The sequence below is a fragment of the Oryx dammah genome, unplaced genomic scaffold, assembly GCF_014754425.2.
Source record: "Oryx dammah isolate SB20612 unplaced genomic scaffold, SCBI_Odam_1.1 HiC_scaffold_26, whole genome shotgun sequence".
In the NCBI taxonomy this organism is placed as follows: domain Eukaryota; kingdom Metazoa; phylum Chordata; class Mammalia; order Artiodactyla; family Bovidae; genus Oryx; species Oryx dammah.
The window spans coordinates 76,403,190-76,420,605 of NW_024070210.1; the positions used below are offsets into that span (position 1 = coordinate 76,403,190).

The following is a 17,416-nucleotide window of genomic DNA, read 5'->3' on the forward strand; positions in this document are numbered from 1 at the left end:
TTATTAGACCTATATGCCTTAAGATATACTGTTAAAAGAAAATATAAATTTCAAAATAATGTGTTGTGGTTTAAATTATGTCATGTGGTGGATCCCCAAACTTTTAATGAGATGAAAGGACTGAAATAGGGCTTTTATTCTAAATAGCTCTGTATCATTTTAATTTTTCACAACAAATATATATTCATGTATTTTAAAATTAAAAATACTGTAAGTTTTACAAAATTAAACGTTCCTTCTGACTAACGTAAGGACAGCAGGGTGTAGATTGGAGAGGTTGCATGGGAGCATCCTGGGAAGAACTGACACTCTTCAATGCAGTGAAGTAAGTGTCAGCCTTACCCACTTTGAAGACTCCCTGTGACAAACATTACTGTTGGCCTCTTCTCTTCATTATTCATAACATTATCTTCTCAGATCATCATGTAATGTATGGGCAGAAAGTGCCAAGAAATCTCAGTACTAGCTTAAACAAGTTGTTTTTAGACCACATTTATTAAAATGATAAATAGGAAAAAGACATAAGTAGAAATAATTGCTTGATTGCACAAGCAATTCACTTGTGTAAATAATTCAGTTGTGTCAACTTCACTTGTGTAAATAATCAAGAACTGTGTGTTTTACATTGACGATGAGTCTGCCCTGTCATCTAGATATAGTGGTGTTCAGGATACACTCACTGAGAGTTTAGTTCCTGCCCTACAGTAGTAATTTACAATCTGATTCAAAGGTGAGCACTCTCTAAACTAGCCGCCGGTGAAGGTAGACAGAGGAGTAAGAGAAAAAGGAAATATTCTGTTCCTTATTTCTAATCTAACAGGCCTGAGAATGTCTTGGTACACAGTTCCCTGCCTAAAGCAAGCCTTCATGCTGGAGAAGTTCCCTGGGAAATAGATAAGACTTGGGTTGTTTGCTCAGGGGGTTATTTGAGACTTAAACAGAAGTGATACTAAGCAACTCAGTAGGACCCAAAAGTTCCAAGGCAGTTGGTAAATGACAGTTACAGAGAAAGCAGGAGCAGAAAAAAACATGTAGGGAAATGAATGATGAACTAGGCCCAGGAGATGCTGAAACTGTAATAAAGACGTCCTATCACCCAACTTTGAGTGTCCATCTGATAACTCTCCTCTCCCTCCTTACTTGCTGCCTGTTTTCAGCATGCTGAATAGCAGCAATCAGCCTCAGTGGAGCCATGAGCTTGGAGAACAGCTACAGCAGAAAGTCTCTCAGTTGCAGGATCAACTGGATGTTGAGATGAAGGAGAAGAGAGAAATCTTACTTCAGCTTTCACAAGAGAAAGGTAGGTCTCTTTCAAATGAGGCATCCTCTACATCTGGTAGGGGAGAAAGAAGCTTGGGCCAGCATTTCTCCAACCCCATCTCTTGATCTTATTTGTGTGTGGGGTGGGTTACTGGATAATTAGACTAAGAACATTGGCAGTCAGATCAGATTCACAATCAAGGAAGCATGACACCTACCTCACACGTATACTTTTCCCTACACGATGACTTTCCATGTGAGAGAACGCCACTTCTTAATTTGTAATGTTTTAAACTATTTATTGAAAGTATTGAAAATGAATTTTTCTGCCTTCTCATCAATCATTTTAGGATGGTTGGAAAGTATTTTGTTTTCTTTTTTAGCATCTAATACCTGAAATTGAGAAGCAGATTATTGATCTTCATTACCACTGGCATTTCCCCCTGTCTTAATTCTTGGATCACAGTAGTTACTCTGAATATTTTTAAGTACTGTCAAAGAGACCTTTGTCTCCTCTCTTTTCGCTGGTCTGGACCTTGATATTTAGTCTTATCAAATTTATATTTCATCATATTCTAGTATATTCACATGACAGAGTGGAGGAAAAGAAATATGACATCAAGAAAAACAGAGGCAGGAACCATAAAAGAATAAAGCTTAGGAGTACTTGCTAAGAATCCTTGTAGTATGTATGAAGTATGAGTGAGGTCTTGTGGGTAATCTAATGTAACTTCCTCTCTAATGCCTGATAGTGAAATAATCAGTTTAAATGGTGATCACCTTCCTTCCCTGAAACACACATAGAAATGTCCAAATGCCCAGAGTGGGTGTGGAGGTGGGTGTCACAGGGAGCCAATAGCATAGAAGTCAGACCAAGTTGGGGAAGCATTGAGGAGATACTGTCAAAAATTTTGGACTACCTAGTCAGTCAAGTGGCTCTGATTTTTGCTGTGGTGGTGTTAGTACCCCATTCCATACTATAGCTCTACTGATGTTTTTTGTTGTTTTTGGACTCCAAGTGTCAACTCGGTCAATAAGCTAGAATCCCTTTGTAGAAATCAGAGAAAATTACTTTTCTAAGGGCAAGTTTATAAAATGAATTAAACATTAGTGGGAAAGTGTAATTCACATTTGGGCCAACTTTAGCATGGTTGTTGGTAACACAGAGTTTCAGCTTTCTGTATTTTTTTTCCTCAGCTCAAAACAAAGATCTGGAGCTTGAGGTCACCAACTTGCTTCAGAAGCATAAACAGGAAGTAGAGGATCTCCAAAATATAAGCATATTTTCCCAATCTCCTGACAGGCAATCTGCACCAGCCACTCACCCAGCTCTGTTTCAAGAGACCATTCAGATACAGGTAAGAGCATCTTTAATCAAGCAAGTCTCCTCTACAGAGGGATACCTGGCAAATATCTGCTGAAAGATGAAGGGACTAGAAAACTCACTGAATAACATTTTGTCCTGTTTGAGGACACTGTTTGGAAGAGTATGAGAAGGTTTAGAGTAGAGACAGCCTCATGAACTGCACAGACTTTCCCCACACTGTACATAAGCTTTAGAATCTTTTCCAGATGAGGACTTGCAATGATCTGCTGAAGAGCAAACATCCATTGGAGGTTGTATAACTTACTCACTGCTTCTGTTGAACATGAGTAACTAGGGTAGAGAGCCTTGTGAAGTAACACAGGTTCTCTTCTACATTTTGAAATAGATTCTGCTGCTGGTACTTTATGATTACCAGCAGCTACTTTAGACAATAGTTATTACTATACTACCATATTTATACTCTGTTTTACCAATGCTTTTTCCTCTGTAGCCCTGTGAACCAAAAAACCAGGAAGAAAAAAAACTGTCCCAGATGTTAAGTGAGTTGCAAGTATTGCATGCAGAGACCACATTGGAACTAGAAAAGACCAGAGACATGCTTATTCTGCAGCGCAAAATCAACGTGTGTTATCAGGTGCAAGGAAAGATGGTACAGGAAGGGGATAGATAAATGGGCACACAGGAACCACATACAAAACTGGGAATGAAGCAAGACCCAAGTTTCCAGGGCTCTTGCAAGGTGATAGGCTGTCCTGTGCAAACACAAGTGTGCTGTCTTTTGCACTTGAGGGCTCACACATGCCCATGGCACCTTGGCAATAGAAGCCAAAGGGGCCAGCTAATGAAAATGGCAAGTGGGAAGCTTCTGGGTTTAAATTTTGCCAGTCCCAGAAGAAATACTACCCCTTGGCACTAACAGCACAACTGGTCCTGGAGGAGTCTGTAAGGAATCCAAGCCTTTTTCTAGTGGATGAATCTGCCCTGCTAAGGAGGTAGTGGAGTCTCCTTTACCCACCAAGTACCACCTTTTTATCTGGGCCCTTCGGTTCTGGGCCACTGAGATAGCGAAGCTCAGACATTATTTCGTTTCAGGAGGAACTGGAAGCAATGATGACAAAAGCCGATAATGAAAATAAAGATCACGAAGAAAAACTGGAGAGGTTGAATCAACTCCTAGACCTCAAGAACAAGCGTATCAATCAGCTGGAAGGTATTTTAAGAAGCCATGGCCTTCCAGTATCTGGCAAGTCTTAGTAGTTTGTTCATTTCATCTTAGGATCTGTCACATGGCTAAATGCCTTTGCTGCCCTCTGCACCTGTCAAGAGGGCCCCCTCTGTGTCTCAGTATATGACTTAGCCTTCCTGTTCTTTATCCTATCATCTTTGTTATTTAAATACATGGCCAGCAGCTTCTTTTCCTGCATCATATCAGGGTATTTTCTCTGATTTCTCTGGAGATTTTCTACAGGGCCCAGACATTGCAGAATCTACTCTGAAAATCAGTGTATCACTGTTGGTCCTAAGGTGAGTGAGGGCCTTCTCTCAAGATTGTTTCTTGAAGCCAGGCCTAGATCACAGCGTTTGTGAGATAACAGAGCTTCACCACTCCTCTCTCATCATCTCTTTCTATGATTTCTCTCGGAAAGTTCCTGAATTCTTTGTTGCAGTTTGTGGATGTCTACAAAGCAGTGTAGGTGGCTGGACACTTATGCAAATTTTATAATGTGATACTTTCTATGTTTAGTTCAGTATACTGGTGACCAGGATCTGGTCTCCAGCCTTACATGGTGAGAAAATTGGCTTTGTTATTATACTCAGTGGTGAGATACCTGACTCATATTAACCAAATGCACTAAAGACTGAGATTTATACCAGAATGTTAATTTGTTGTTCTAGGATAGTGGCTCTTTCACTGCTGCTGCCTTGAGAATATGCTCAGGGCAACTTTTTTCTGGGAAAGCAGAATCAGTAAGGATATTGAGTGAGCATGAAACTAGAGTAAAGGGAGGTGGGTCATTCAGCATGACTTATGCATACCAGGGTAAGTCTGTTAAAAAGTCCCTGCCAAGTAACAAGGGAAATCCTTTGTATTGAAATTCTTCTGTCTTTCAGATTCAGGATCTTTCTCCCAGGATAGTGCAGTGTAATACCCTTACCTACTTCTGGAGATTCATTTGCTTTAACTTATAGTTCCTTCATTACTGATAAGGCTAAAGAGTTTTTCTTTGTTTACCAGTTGTTTGTATTACTTCTTTTGAGACTTGCCTGTCCCTGCCCTTAACCCTTTTCTTAATAGTGTATTATTAATTTTTAGAAGCTCTTTACATGCTAGAATTATTGACTTTGTATCATATAATGCAAACTTTTAATGTTTTCTTTAGTTCTGTTAATCTTATCAATTAAGAAACTGCTCATCAGCGCCTGTATTCCACTTCTGGGCAGGAAGACATTCTGATGTACCCAAAATGTCTTTATTCTACTACTTTAACTCTTAAAATAGGACCTTTGTCATCAACACACTGTGACAACTCAGATACTCCAATTTGAAGCAGACTATATATCATCTCAGGTTCGTTGGATATGGGAGGTAACGCACAGATTTAGTTGGACTGTCTCACATATCTTTATTTTATATCCCATTGCCAATATTTTAAACCTCTTTCCAGTAAGTGCCCTCCCTGATTTTTACTCTATTACTCTTTGATTTAAAGTGGATTTTTTGGCCTTACAATAAAATCAAATTCTTAACAGAATGAAGAGTCTTGTGATTGATCTGACTGGAAAAGAGGAATCATATCTTAATGGAGCCCAGTGTAATGTAATAGACACTGACTGTAACTTGCTATTCTCTCCAGGGCCAACATCCCAAACTTTTGGAAATATCTACATTTTGTGTTTCTGTGCTTCTGTAATGAAATTATCAATTAATTCATAGGATCCTGCTGTAAGCAAAAACAATGTCATCTATGGATGAAATTGTGCCTCTAGTGTTAGCAGTGTAACCTCCTGAGGTTAGCATCTACTTTCCAATTTAGTTAAAATAGGCATTGGATTATTTGGCCATCAGAATCCAAAGCACCAGGTTGTCCTTCTGTTGCTTTTCTTTTAAAATCACATGGTTTCCTGAAATAGTCACAATCTGGACTTCCACCATGGTTTTTATTCTTTCTACCTTCCTTTACCTTAAGGAAGAAACTTCCTACCTTTTAATGGATAGGCAGTTTTCTTTCTCCTCTAGAACAGCTTAAAGACGTGGCTTATGGCACCCGACAGTTGCCATTATGTCTGAAACCACTGCCAGCCTATGAAGATGAGGATAAAGTGGACATTTCTCCACGGCATCAGAGTGAGAACCTTTTTGAACTGCACATCCATCAGGCCTTTCTGACCTCTGCTGCCCTGGCTCAGGCTGGAGACACTCAACCTACCACTTTCTGCACCTATTCCTTCTATGACTTTGAAACCCACTGTACCCCACTAGTTGTGGGGCCACAACCTCTCTATGACTTCACCTCCCAGTATGTGGTAGAGACAGACTCCCTCTTCTTGCACTACCTTCAAGGGGCTTCAGCCCAGCTTGATCTACACCAGGCAATAGCCAGTGAGCACCACACCCTTGCAGCTGGATGGATTTGCTTTGACAGGGTTCTAGAGACTGCAGAGAGAGTCCACGGCTCTGCCACACTTACTGGTAAGTGCTGTCAACCTCCCGCAGTTGCCAGGATTAATGTGGCATTTCCCACAGTGCTGGTGGTTTCTTATTTTCTTCTCCCTTTATTCTTGATCCTTGCCACACCATCTGTGCCTCTATGCCTTTCATACTTTCTGCTACCCAGGAACTGGTGGAGAAGTCTTTGGGGAGCTAGAGTACTGGATGAGGCTGCGCTTCCCCATAAGATCCAGTCTACAAGCATACAATAAGCGAAAGAAAGCCCAGGCATACTTGGCAGCCAATGTGCTTGGAGCCTGGGAGGCCCAGAAGGATGAGGTGAGAAAAAGGATGAACCCATGCATCTCAGAGGACACTCAGTCAGACAGCTCTTGAGAACAGCTCAGTCTTCCACTGTCAATAAGTATTTGTTGAATGCGAATGAAAGACAAAAACTGTCACACCACAACTAGTCTAGATCCTTCCCTTGGTCAAGCTTGAGTTTGAAATGAAATCATGCCCTTGGAGCTAGCTACATCTCCTTTCTATAAACAAAGTGGCTTCTCTGTTCCACTGTCTAAGATGAGGCCTGAGAGCCAGCATCTCCCCGAGAGAGTTATCTGCCAGAGCCAGTTTGAAGGCAGGTGAAAGTCATTGACTAGGCATCTCTGTTTCCCAGTCAGGATTCAGCAATTCTTTAGGTCATAGCTTTTCCTCATCAAGGGCTCTGGGCTTCACCTGCAATGAGTCTCTCAGCCTGCCCTTTTCCTCAATCCAAGACCAACATCTTTTCAGTCCAGATCGGGAACCTGGAAGAATCAGAATGAGCTGCGGGTGGAAATCATCCGATGCTGTGGCCTCCGGAGCCGATTGCTGGGAGCCCAACCCAGTCCTTACGTCATGTATCGCTTCTTTACCTTTTCTGACCACGACACCACCATCATTCCGGCCAGTAACAATCCCTACTTCAGAGACCTGGCTCGATTCCCAGTGCTTGTGACTTCTGACCTGGATCAGTATCTGAGGCGGGAGGCCCTCTCTGTGTACGTTTTTGATGACGAAGACTCAGAGCCTGGCTCGTACCTTGGCCGAGTCCAAGTGCCCTTGCTTCCTCTTGCACAAAACAAATCCATTCAAGGTAGGAGTTCAAGGTTATTACATCTTTATGCTCTGCCCAGTGTCCTCTCCCTGTCCTAATTCTACTTTTCTTGCTTGGAATAGTCTCTCTTAGAACTCGCTGAAAGGATTTGAGAATACTGTGAAGAGCAGCAGAGAAGACTTAGAGCCTCACTAATCATATGGAAACACTGGCTTCTGCTGCTGCTCTTCAGCAACAGAAGGAAATCCCCGAGTGGGTAGACCCACCACTCTGCAGTCCATACCTCTGTATCTGAACCAACATTTTCCATCTCTGTAGTGCTTTCCAGTATTCGTTTTTACAGGTCTATTATTTCTTGGCACATGGCTAGATACCAGATTTTAAGTTGTGTCTGTAACATTTCATCATAATTCTCTTGCTTCTTTTAAACATTAAATCCAAATGAGTCTTCCATGCCACACCATGACAAATTTCTTGGATTCTCCCCCAACCCCAGTATGAAGCTGAACTTCATGCTACCTTATCCTACATTCATACCCAGGGTTGTACAGGTTGTACAAGAAGGGTCAACTCTCTGATTGCAGTCTGTGCTCTTATTAGGAAGTGTGGATGGTTACAGTCAGTATTGACCATATTAAAAAAGCTTTGTTCCAGGAAGTATGTGAGGCCTCCCTTCTCCCAATATCACGAGTGCTTAAAAAAAAATAATAAGAAAAGAAGCTGACTCTTCTGCTCACAACTCATCCTTTGCCAAAGAGAGGCAATGTGAGCCATCTGTTAAATTAATCAGTGTTAAAAAGCAGAAGCCTGACATTCAGAAAAAAGCCATTTTGCTTAAGTCTTCTTGGTTTTTGTTATTTCAGAAATAGGGGCCACAGGTGTAGATAATGGTTTTCTTAGTATGCCTAAGGTGTAGAAACTGTTTGGTGATAGTAGAAGGTGCTCTTGTTTACTGACTGGGTGACTGACGACAAGCAAGCTATATCTCTCCATGCATCTTTGACTATCCCTTCCTGAACCTGGAGATACCAGTCTTCCCCAGTAAATATTTTGAGTAGCAGAAGTAAATATTCTGAGTGATTATGGATATTCACTGATATTTTATTTTGCTTCTGAGTGTATTGTCATCATGGTTATTTGATTGATGTTAATTACAAACAAAACGTGAAATTTAAACTGGGGAAGTCATAGGTAAGGTTGTGATAAACGCTCATGTGCCTACTTTCATGTGATCAGATTTTATTAATATCTGTGTGTCTCTCAGGTGATTTTAACCTCACTGATCCTGTGGGGGAACCCAATGGATCTGTTCAGGTACAACTGGATTGGGGGTCTTGCTACCTCCCCCCGGAGAGCTTCCCAAAGCCAGAAGCTCAGAGTGAGGAGGACACCAGGGATGGTTTAGAGACGTCAGTCGAAGAGGAAGAAGCTTCCTTTCCTCCCCAGGTAGCAGATCTCCCCGAATCCTGTGGGGAAGATTTGATCTGAGGAAGACAGTATTACAACTGGGGAAAAAGAAATTCCTTCTGTGAATGCCATGCATGCGTGCTAAGTCACTTCAGTTGTATCTGACTCTGCAACCCCTGGACTGTAGCCCTCCAGGCTCCTCTGACCATGGGAGTCTCCAGGCAAGCATACTGGAGTGGGTTGCTGTGCCCTCCTCCAGGGGATCTTCCTGACCCAGGGATTGAATCGGAGGTTCTTATGGCTCCTGCATTGGCAGGCGGGTTCTTTACCACTAGCATCACCTGAGAAGCCCGTGAATGTCGTCATGCTCTGCAGATTTAATCTGCAGCATTCATAATGCCATAAGGCTATGGATAGAACAAAATGCTGGGTTTTATTGTAGAGAGGGAAGAGATGGCATATTTCCACTTCATGGCAAGAGATAAAGGAAGTCTAATGCTGGCTCACAAATCTCTTTCTTGATTATCATGGCTGTTAAACTCATCTTGTAAATCTGTCTCTGATCCTTCTATTTAGGACCAGATGGTATCTATTGATATTCCCACTGAAGCTGAGCAGTATCAAGCTAAAAGAAAACCTCTTCAGGTGGGAGAAAGAAAGGAAAGGGAACACCAGGTTGCAGGCTACTCAAGAAGAAAACATGGCAGAAAAACAGGCCTCCAAGGAAAGAACAGAATGGAGTATCTTAGTCAGAACCTCTTAAATGGAAGTACACTACAGGTAAGGCCTTAGAAACCCCAAAGAATGAAAGTATGGTTCGTAGTGTCCCCAAGTATATTATTCTCAGTGGTAGAAGCAGAAGCAGGCACACAAGATAAATGATAATCACGGCTTTTTGTGGTGAGCGTGTATTTCCACAAACATAAGTAGTTTAATAAATCTCTGGAGTGTTCAGTTCTTTTCAATATAATTTAATTTAACAGATTATACACTCTGTAATTTATGCTTAAAGATATAGTACCACAGTCCTAACTAGGTCACTTCAACTGTAATCAAAATAAATTTAAAAACAAGTATTTATTGAACACCTATGTGTTTGATACTACCTCTTCTTCATAGGAAACAATTAAAGTTACTATGTGGTCTGAAATATATATACATGCACATATATGAGGTTATATATCATGTGACTGAGTATCTGTATTTATATTGTATTATATTAATTATAATTATGCAATATTAGACATATTAAATTATTATAATTATACAGTATACTTATTTACAATTATAATTGTATCTGAAGCAGGTGAAGTACGTTGAATGGAAATTCTCAGGGCTTAAGATCTCCGCAGATCATGTTTTAAAAAATCAGCAAAAGGAAGAGGAAATGACATCATCCTATTCAGCACAGATACTAAATGAAACCCCACATCCTGTGAATGGTATTGTCTTTTTAAAATATGATATTCCTTTGTAATCATTGGATTATTTATAAAGCTGGTTATTTACTTTCTTCTTTCATCTTCATTGTTAAACTTTTCATGATCAATTGTATTGGAGACCCTAGGCTCAGTTTTATGTTACAAGTGTGCTGGTTAGGCTAACCAAGCTGTCATTCTCAAAGAAAGTAGCAGTCTAGGTATTTAAAGCTAGCTAGCCAGTTTAACATGAGAAACGATGGGCTGGAAGAAGCACAAGCTGGAATCAAGATTGCCGGGAGAAATAGCAATAACCTCAGATATGCAGATAACACCACCCTTATGGCAGAAAGTGAAGAGGAACTAAAAAGCCTCTTGATGAAAGTGGAAGAGGAGAGTTAAAAAGTTGGCTTAAAGCTCAACATTCAAAAAACTAAGATCATGGTATCTGGTCCCATCACTTAATGGGAAATAGATGGGGAAACAGTGGAAACAGTGTCAGACTTTATTTTTTGGGCTCCAAAATCACTGCAGATGGTGACTGCAGCCATGAAATTAAAAGACGCTTACTCCTTGGAAGGAAAGTTATGACCAACCTAGATAACATATTGAAAAGCAGAGACATTACTTTGCCAACAAAGGTCCATCTAGTCAAGGCTATGGTTTTTCAAGTAGTCATGTATGGATGTGAGAGTTGGACTGTGAAGAAAGCTGAGCACTGAAGAATTGATGCTTTTGAACTGTGGCATTGGAGAAGACTCTTGAGAGTCCCTTGGACTGCAAGGAGATCCAACCAGTCCATTCTAAAGGAGATCAGTCCTGCGTGTTCTTTGGAAGGACTGATGCCAAAGCTGAAACTCCAATACTTTGGCCACCTCATGGGAAGAGCTGACTCATTGGAAAAGACTCTGATGCTGGAAGGGATTGGGGACAGGAGGAGAAGGGGATGACAGAGGATGAGATGGTTGGATGGCATCACTGACTCAATGGACATGAGTCTGAGTGAACTCTGGGAGTTGGTGATGGAAGAGAGGCCTGGTGTGCTGCAGTTCATGGGATTGCAAAGAGTCAGACATGACTGAGTGACTTAACTGAACTGAGCTGAGCCAGTTTAACTGGCTTCCCAGGTGGCTCAGTGACAAAGAATCCACCTGCCAAGTAGGAGACACGGGTTCACTCCCTGGAGAAGGAAATGGTAACCCACTCCAGTTTGCTTGCCTGGGAAATCCCATCGACTACAGTCTACAAAAGAGTTGGACATAACTTAGAGACTAAACAACAGCAAGCCAGTTTAGCTAACTAGCAAGTATAAAATGTTAACTCACTCGAGTTTTGTAAATTATGGTTACAAAGAAATAGAAGAAGGGTGGTCAGTTCATTTGTGATTTAAATCCAAATTTCTTTTAAAATAAAGCAAGGCTTTTGGGTTACATAGAAAAGAAGGTTATGATTTCAGGTTATAATCATGCAAACTAGGTAATTCAGACCAACTTTCCCATTGATGACACCTGAAAAGTCAAAGTTAATACATTTTTTCGGACTTCCCTATCGGCCCAGTGATTAGGAATCTGCCTGCCAGTGCAAGGGACATGGGTTCGATCCCTGTTTCAGGAAGATTCCACATGCTATGGGGCAACTAAGCCCATGCATCACAACTACTGAAGCCCGAGTACCCTAGAGCCCTTCCTCTGAACCAAGATAAGCCACCACACTGAGAAGCCCACGCTCTCACAACTAGAGAATAGCCCCGACTCACCACAGCTAGAGAAAGCCCACATGTAGCAAGAAAGATCCAGCAGCCGCCAGAAATAATAAATATAAATTTTTAAAAAACATAGAAAGTTGAAGTTAATATATATATATTTTAGTTTTAATGTTTCTTAAAAGCATTAAAAGGCCAATAATTAGGGAGGGAGGAATCACTTAGCCTTGATCAGGGAGATGATTGGAGCTCAGAGAGGTGAGCTGGAATTAATACTCCAGCCCTGGGACATTACTGGTCTGGAGGAAGCAGTGGAGAGATGGAACTGTGCTTTTAGTGGACTTTTGGGGTGGTTAAACAGGATACAGTCTGAATCTCATTTCTGTCCAGCATAGGCAAGTGTCTCCTCAGACCAGAATTCCCAACTCTGGTCTTGCACCCTGATGGCGGCACTTTCTGAGTCTTTTATCCTCTGAGAGGCAGAACTGTGCTTTGGGCACTTTTAGGCTAGAAAGGCAACAGCTGACCTGAAGGCCACCAGGCACTGGAGTTATCAGACACTACCTGCATAACAACTGTGCTTACTACCTTCATGAAGATGAATGCTGAACTTTAAAATTTTAGTAAGGAACGAGGACTGTGAAAATTGATATTTTAAACTTTTTAACAGTTTTAAAATAATTTCAAACTAATATAAGAGCTACATGAATAAGACAAAAAAGTTCACATAAATCCCTTCATGCAAATTCACCAACTTTTAACCCTTCTTCACATTTTGCTTTATCAATTTTTTCTTGGAGCAGTTGAGAATAATTTGCAAACATCATGTCCCTTTACTGCTTTATATTTCAGCTAGAAAAAGAATATTATATAACCACAGTACAATGATCAAGTTTGCAAGCTTGACATGGGTGCATTATTACCCAATATCCAGTCCACTTGTCAGTTGTCTCAATAATGTCCATTATAGCAGGCTGCCTCCTGCCGCCCCCCTTTAATCTGGGATCTTACATTGCATTCAGTGATGTCTCCTTTAATCTGGAACAACCTCTTTCCTTTGTCTTTCATGATACTGACATTTCTGAAGGATATAGGTGAGCTGTTCTGTGGAGCATGCCTTAATTTGGATTTGTCTGAAGTTCCTTTGTTAGATTCAGGTTATGAATTTTTTTTTTACAGGAATACCACAGAAGTGATATTCTGTCCTCACTGCATCACGTTAGAAGGTCTGTGATGTCAGTTTGTGCCATTATTGGTGATGTTAACTTTGATCACTTGGCTAAGAAAGCATTTGCCACATATTTTCATCATAAAATTATCATTTCCCCCTTGGTAGTTACTAAGTAATCCATGAGAAGGTATTTTGAGTGCAGATAAATATTCTTCATCAGATTTCACCTAATAATTTTGGCATTCATTTATGTGGATTTTTTTGCCTGAATAAAATTACAAGATGTTTGCAAAATATATTGCAAATCTGAAAACCAATAGAAATGATAGAACTGCTAAATACACAAATTTATGAGGAAAAGAGATGGGTTGAAAGCAGATTAGACAGAACTAAAATGAGAATTGGTGAAAATATCCAGAATAAAACGAGAGATGACAAGATGGAAAATACTACAGAGAAGAAGAAGAGAGAAAATGAGGTCTGAGCTGTACTTGGGTCTCCCTGGGAGCTCAGTGGCACAGAATTCACCTACAAAGAAGGAGATGCAGATTAAATCCCTGGGTGGGGAAGATCCCCTGGAGGAGCGCACAGCAACCCACTCCAGTATTCTTGTCTGGCGAATCCCTGAAAGAAGAGCCTGGCAGGCTAAATCCATAGGGTTACAAAGAGTCAGACATGACTGAATTGACGGAGCATGCGCTCATGCAAGCTATACTTGAAAAGAAAGAAGGGGGAACAAAGGCAATAAAGTGGTGATGACTTGGAGTTTTCCAGAATTCATAAAAGGTATTAATAATAATCAATGAAATGAAACTCAAGCAGGATAAGTAAAAATCAAAATCTAGACCTATCAGAGTAAGATTGTGGAAAATAAAATCAAAGAGAAAATACCGAAAGTATCCATTTAAAAGAAAAACAGCCATGGGTGCACTGTTGGTAAGAAGGACAATGACATCAAGAACGACAACCATAGTCCCACTTCTTATATTTCTCATAATATTTGCCTTTATATTTAGGTGCTCCTATTTGTATTTAGGTGCATACAATGAAAGGAAAGTGAGGTCTCTCAGTTATGTCCAACTCTTTGCAACCCCATGGACTGTAGCCTACCAGGCTCCTCTGTCCATGGGATTTTCCAGGCAAGAGTACTGGAGTGGGTTGCCATTTCCTTCTCTAGGGGATCTTCCCGACCCAGGGATTGAACCCGGGTCTACCGCATTCCAGACAGACACTTTACCATCTGAGCCACATAGCATTACAATTGTTATATCTTCTTGGATTGATCACTTAATCCTTATGTAGTTAATCTTTGTCTCTTGTAACAGTCCTTATTTTAAAATTTATTTTGTCTGATGTGAGTCTTGCTACTCCAGCTTTCTTTTGTTTGTTTGTTTTAATATTTATTTATTTGGCTGCAGTGGATCTCAGTTGTAGCGTGCAGGATCTTTAGTTGCAGCATGCAAACTCTTACTTTCAACATAGGATCTAGGTCCCTGACTAGATTGAACTCAGGCCTCTTCATTGGGAGCACAGAGTCTTAACCACTGGACCACCAGGGAAGTCCCAACTCCAGCTTTCGTTTGATTTCCATTTCCATGGAATACCTTTTTCCATTCTGATGGAAAGATATTGGAATGGAAAGACACATTCCCATTCCAATCTGTATGTGTGTCTCTAGGTCTGAAGTTGGGTCTCTTGTAGGCAGCATATATATGGGTCTTATTTTTGTATACATTCAGTCCTTTGGTTGGAGCCTTTAATCTATTTACTTTCTAAGTAATTGATTTGTAGTTATTGCTATTTTGTTCATTATTTGGGGGTTGTTTTATAGCCTTTTTTTTTCTTTTTTTTGTTCTCTTCTTCTGTGATTGAATTAATATATTTAGTGTTATGTTTGGATTTCTTTTTCTTTCTTGTGCTTCTATCTATTATAGATTTTTGATTTGTGGTTACAATGAGGTTTTTGTATAGCAATATGTGTGTGTGTGTGATTGTTTTAAGTTGCTTATCTCTTAATTTCAAATGTATTTGTTCTCTCCTCCTCTTACAATTACTATTTTTGATATCATATTTTACATCTAATTGTTTTATATATCCCTTAACTGCTTTATTGTTCAGTTGCTAAGTTGTGTCTGACTCTGCAACGCATGGACTGCAGCACACCAGGCTTCCCTGTCCTTCACTATCTCCTGGAGTTTGCTCAAACTCATGTCCATTGAGTTGGTGATGCCATCCAACCATCTCATCCTCTGTCACCCTCTTTTCCTCCTGCCCTCAATCTTTCTCAGCATCGAGATCTTTTCCAATGAATCTTGATTTCCTTTAGGATTGGCTGGTTTGATCTCCTTGCTGTGCAAGGGGCTCTCAGGAATCTTCTCCAGCACCACAGTTCGAAAGCACCAATTCTTCGGTGCTCAGCCTTCTTTATGGTCCAACTCTCACACCCATACATGACTACTGGAAAAATCATAGCTTTGATTAGACAGACCTCTGTTGGCAAAGTGATGTCTCTGCTTTTTAATATGCTGTCTAGGTTTGTCATAGGTTTTCTTCCAAGGAGCAAGTGTCTTTTAATTTCATGGCTGCAGTCACCATCTGCAATGATTTTGGAGCCCAAGAAAATAAATCTGCCTTTGTTTTTATTTTTTTGCCATCTATTCTCCATGAAGTGATAGGGCTGGATATCATGATCTTCATTTTTTGAATGTTGAGTTTTAAGCCAGCTTTTTCACTCTCCTCTTTTACCTTCATCAAGAGAGTTTTTGGTTCCTTTTCACTTTCTGCCATTAGGGTGGTATCATCTGTATAGCTGAGGTTGTTGATATTTCTTGTGGCAGTTTTGATTCCAGCTTGTGATTCACCCAGCCTGGCATTGTGCATGATGTACTCTGAATATAAGTTAAATAAGCAGGGTGACAATATCAATCTTGACGTCTTCCTTTCCCAATTGTGGATCTGTATGATTTTACTACTTCTGTCTTTTAACCTTCCTACTAGTTTTGTGCGTGGATGATTTCCTAACTTTACTGTGTATGTTTTCCTTTACTGATGGATGAGTTTTTCTTTCCTAATTTTCATGTTTCTAGTTGTGGTCTTTTCTTTTTCACTTAAATAAATTTATCTTTCTTGTAAAGCTGGTTTGGTGGCACTGAACTCTTTTAGGTTTTACTTATCTATAAAGCTTTTGATTTTTCCATCAAATCTGAATGAGAGCCTTGCTGGATAAAACATTCTTGGTTATATGTTTTCCTCATTTGTCACTTTAAATATATCATGTCACTCTCTTCTGGCCTGCAGAGTTTCTGTTGAAAAGTCAACTGACAGCCTTATGGAACTTTCTTTGTATGTTATTTGTTGCTTTTCCCTTGCTGTTTTTATATTCTCTCTCTCTTAAATTTTTCTCATTTTATTTACTCTCTATCTTGATGTGTTTCTCTTTGGGTTCATCCTATGTAGAACTCTTTATGTTTCCTGGTGTTGGGTGACTATTTGCTTTTCCAAGCTAGGGAAATTTGCAGCTATTGTTATTTCAGATATGTTCTCTGCCCCTTTGTCAGGCTCTTCTTCTGAAAGTGAAAGTCCCTCAGTTGTGTCCGACTCTTTGCAGTCCCATGGACTATACAGTCCACAGAATACTCCAGGCCAGAATACTAGAGTGGGTAGCCTTTCCCTTCTCCAGGGGATCTTCCCAACTCAGGGATTGAACTGGGGTCTCCCGCTCTTCTTCTGGGGCCTTTGTAAGGCAAATATTAGTGTGCTTGGTGTTGTCCCAGAGGTCTCTATAAATGTCCGTATTTCTTTTCAATGTTCTTTCTTGTTTCTGTTCAGTATCAGTGTTTTCCACTACTGTAGCTCACTGATCCATTCCTAGGTATCGTTTAGTCTACTGTTTATCCTTCTAGCATATTTTTCATTTTAGTCATTGTAGTCTTCATCTCTGAGGGGTGGTTCTTTACATAAATTCTCAGTCTACATTCATCCTCCTCCCAAGTTCTTTGATCATCTTTACAAGCACTACCTAGAATTTCTTTTCATGTAGATTGCTGATGTCCACTTCACTAACTACTACTTCTGGGGTTTTATCTTGTTCCTTTGAAACATGTTCCGCTGTTGCCTCATTTTGCCCATGTTGCTGATCTTGTAGGTTGGCTATTCCCTATTTCCCGACCTTGGAGAAATGGCCTTTTGCAGTAGACATTGTATGCATCCCAGCAGCACACTCCCCTTTTGTCACTCAAGTTACATGCTCTAGGGGTTCCCCCATGAGGGCTGCATGAGTCCTTCTGTTGTGGTGGGCTGACTATGTGGGCAGTCTGGTGAGCTTGTTTGGCTCCTGGTCCACCTGCTTGCCTGGCCCTGCATTTTTTTTTTTTTTTTTAGTTT

General features: G+C 40.4%; 1 protein-coding gene across 1 annotated transcript in view; it reads left to right on the forward strand.

Moving 5' to 3' along the window:
* The window catches only part of RPGRIP1 (RPGR interacting protein 1), a 53,677-nt gene that overhangs the window by 19,755 nt on the left and 16,506 nt on the right, over positions 1-17,416 (forward strand). Inside the window, 10 exon segments of the mRNA XM_040227140.1 lie at positions 1,158-1,300; positions 2,458-2,618; positions 3,078-3,221; positions 3,680-3,797; positions 5,826-6,278; positions 6,424-6,575; positions 7,032-7,374; positions 8,600-8,781; positions 9,319-9,522; positions 10,046-10,184. Coding sequence (XP_040083074.1) covers positions 1,158-1,300; positions 2,458-2,618; positions 3,078-3,221; positions 3,680-3,797; positions 5,826-6,278; positions 6,424-6,575; positions 7,032-7,374; positions 8,600-8,781; positions 9,319-9,522; positions 10,046-10,184 — 2,039 coding nt within the window.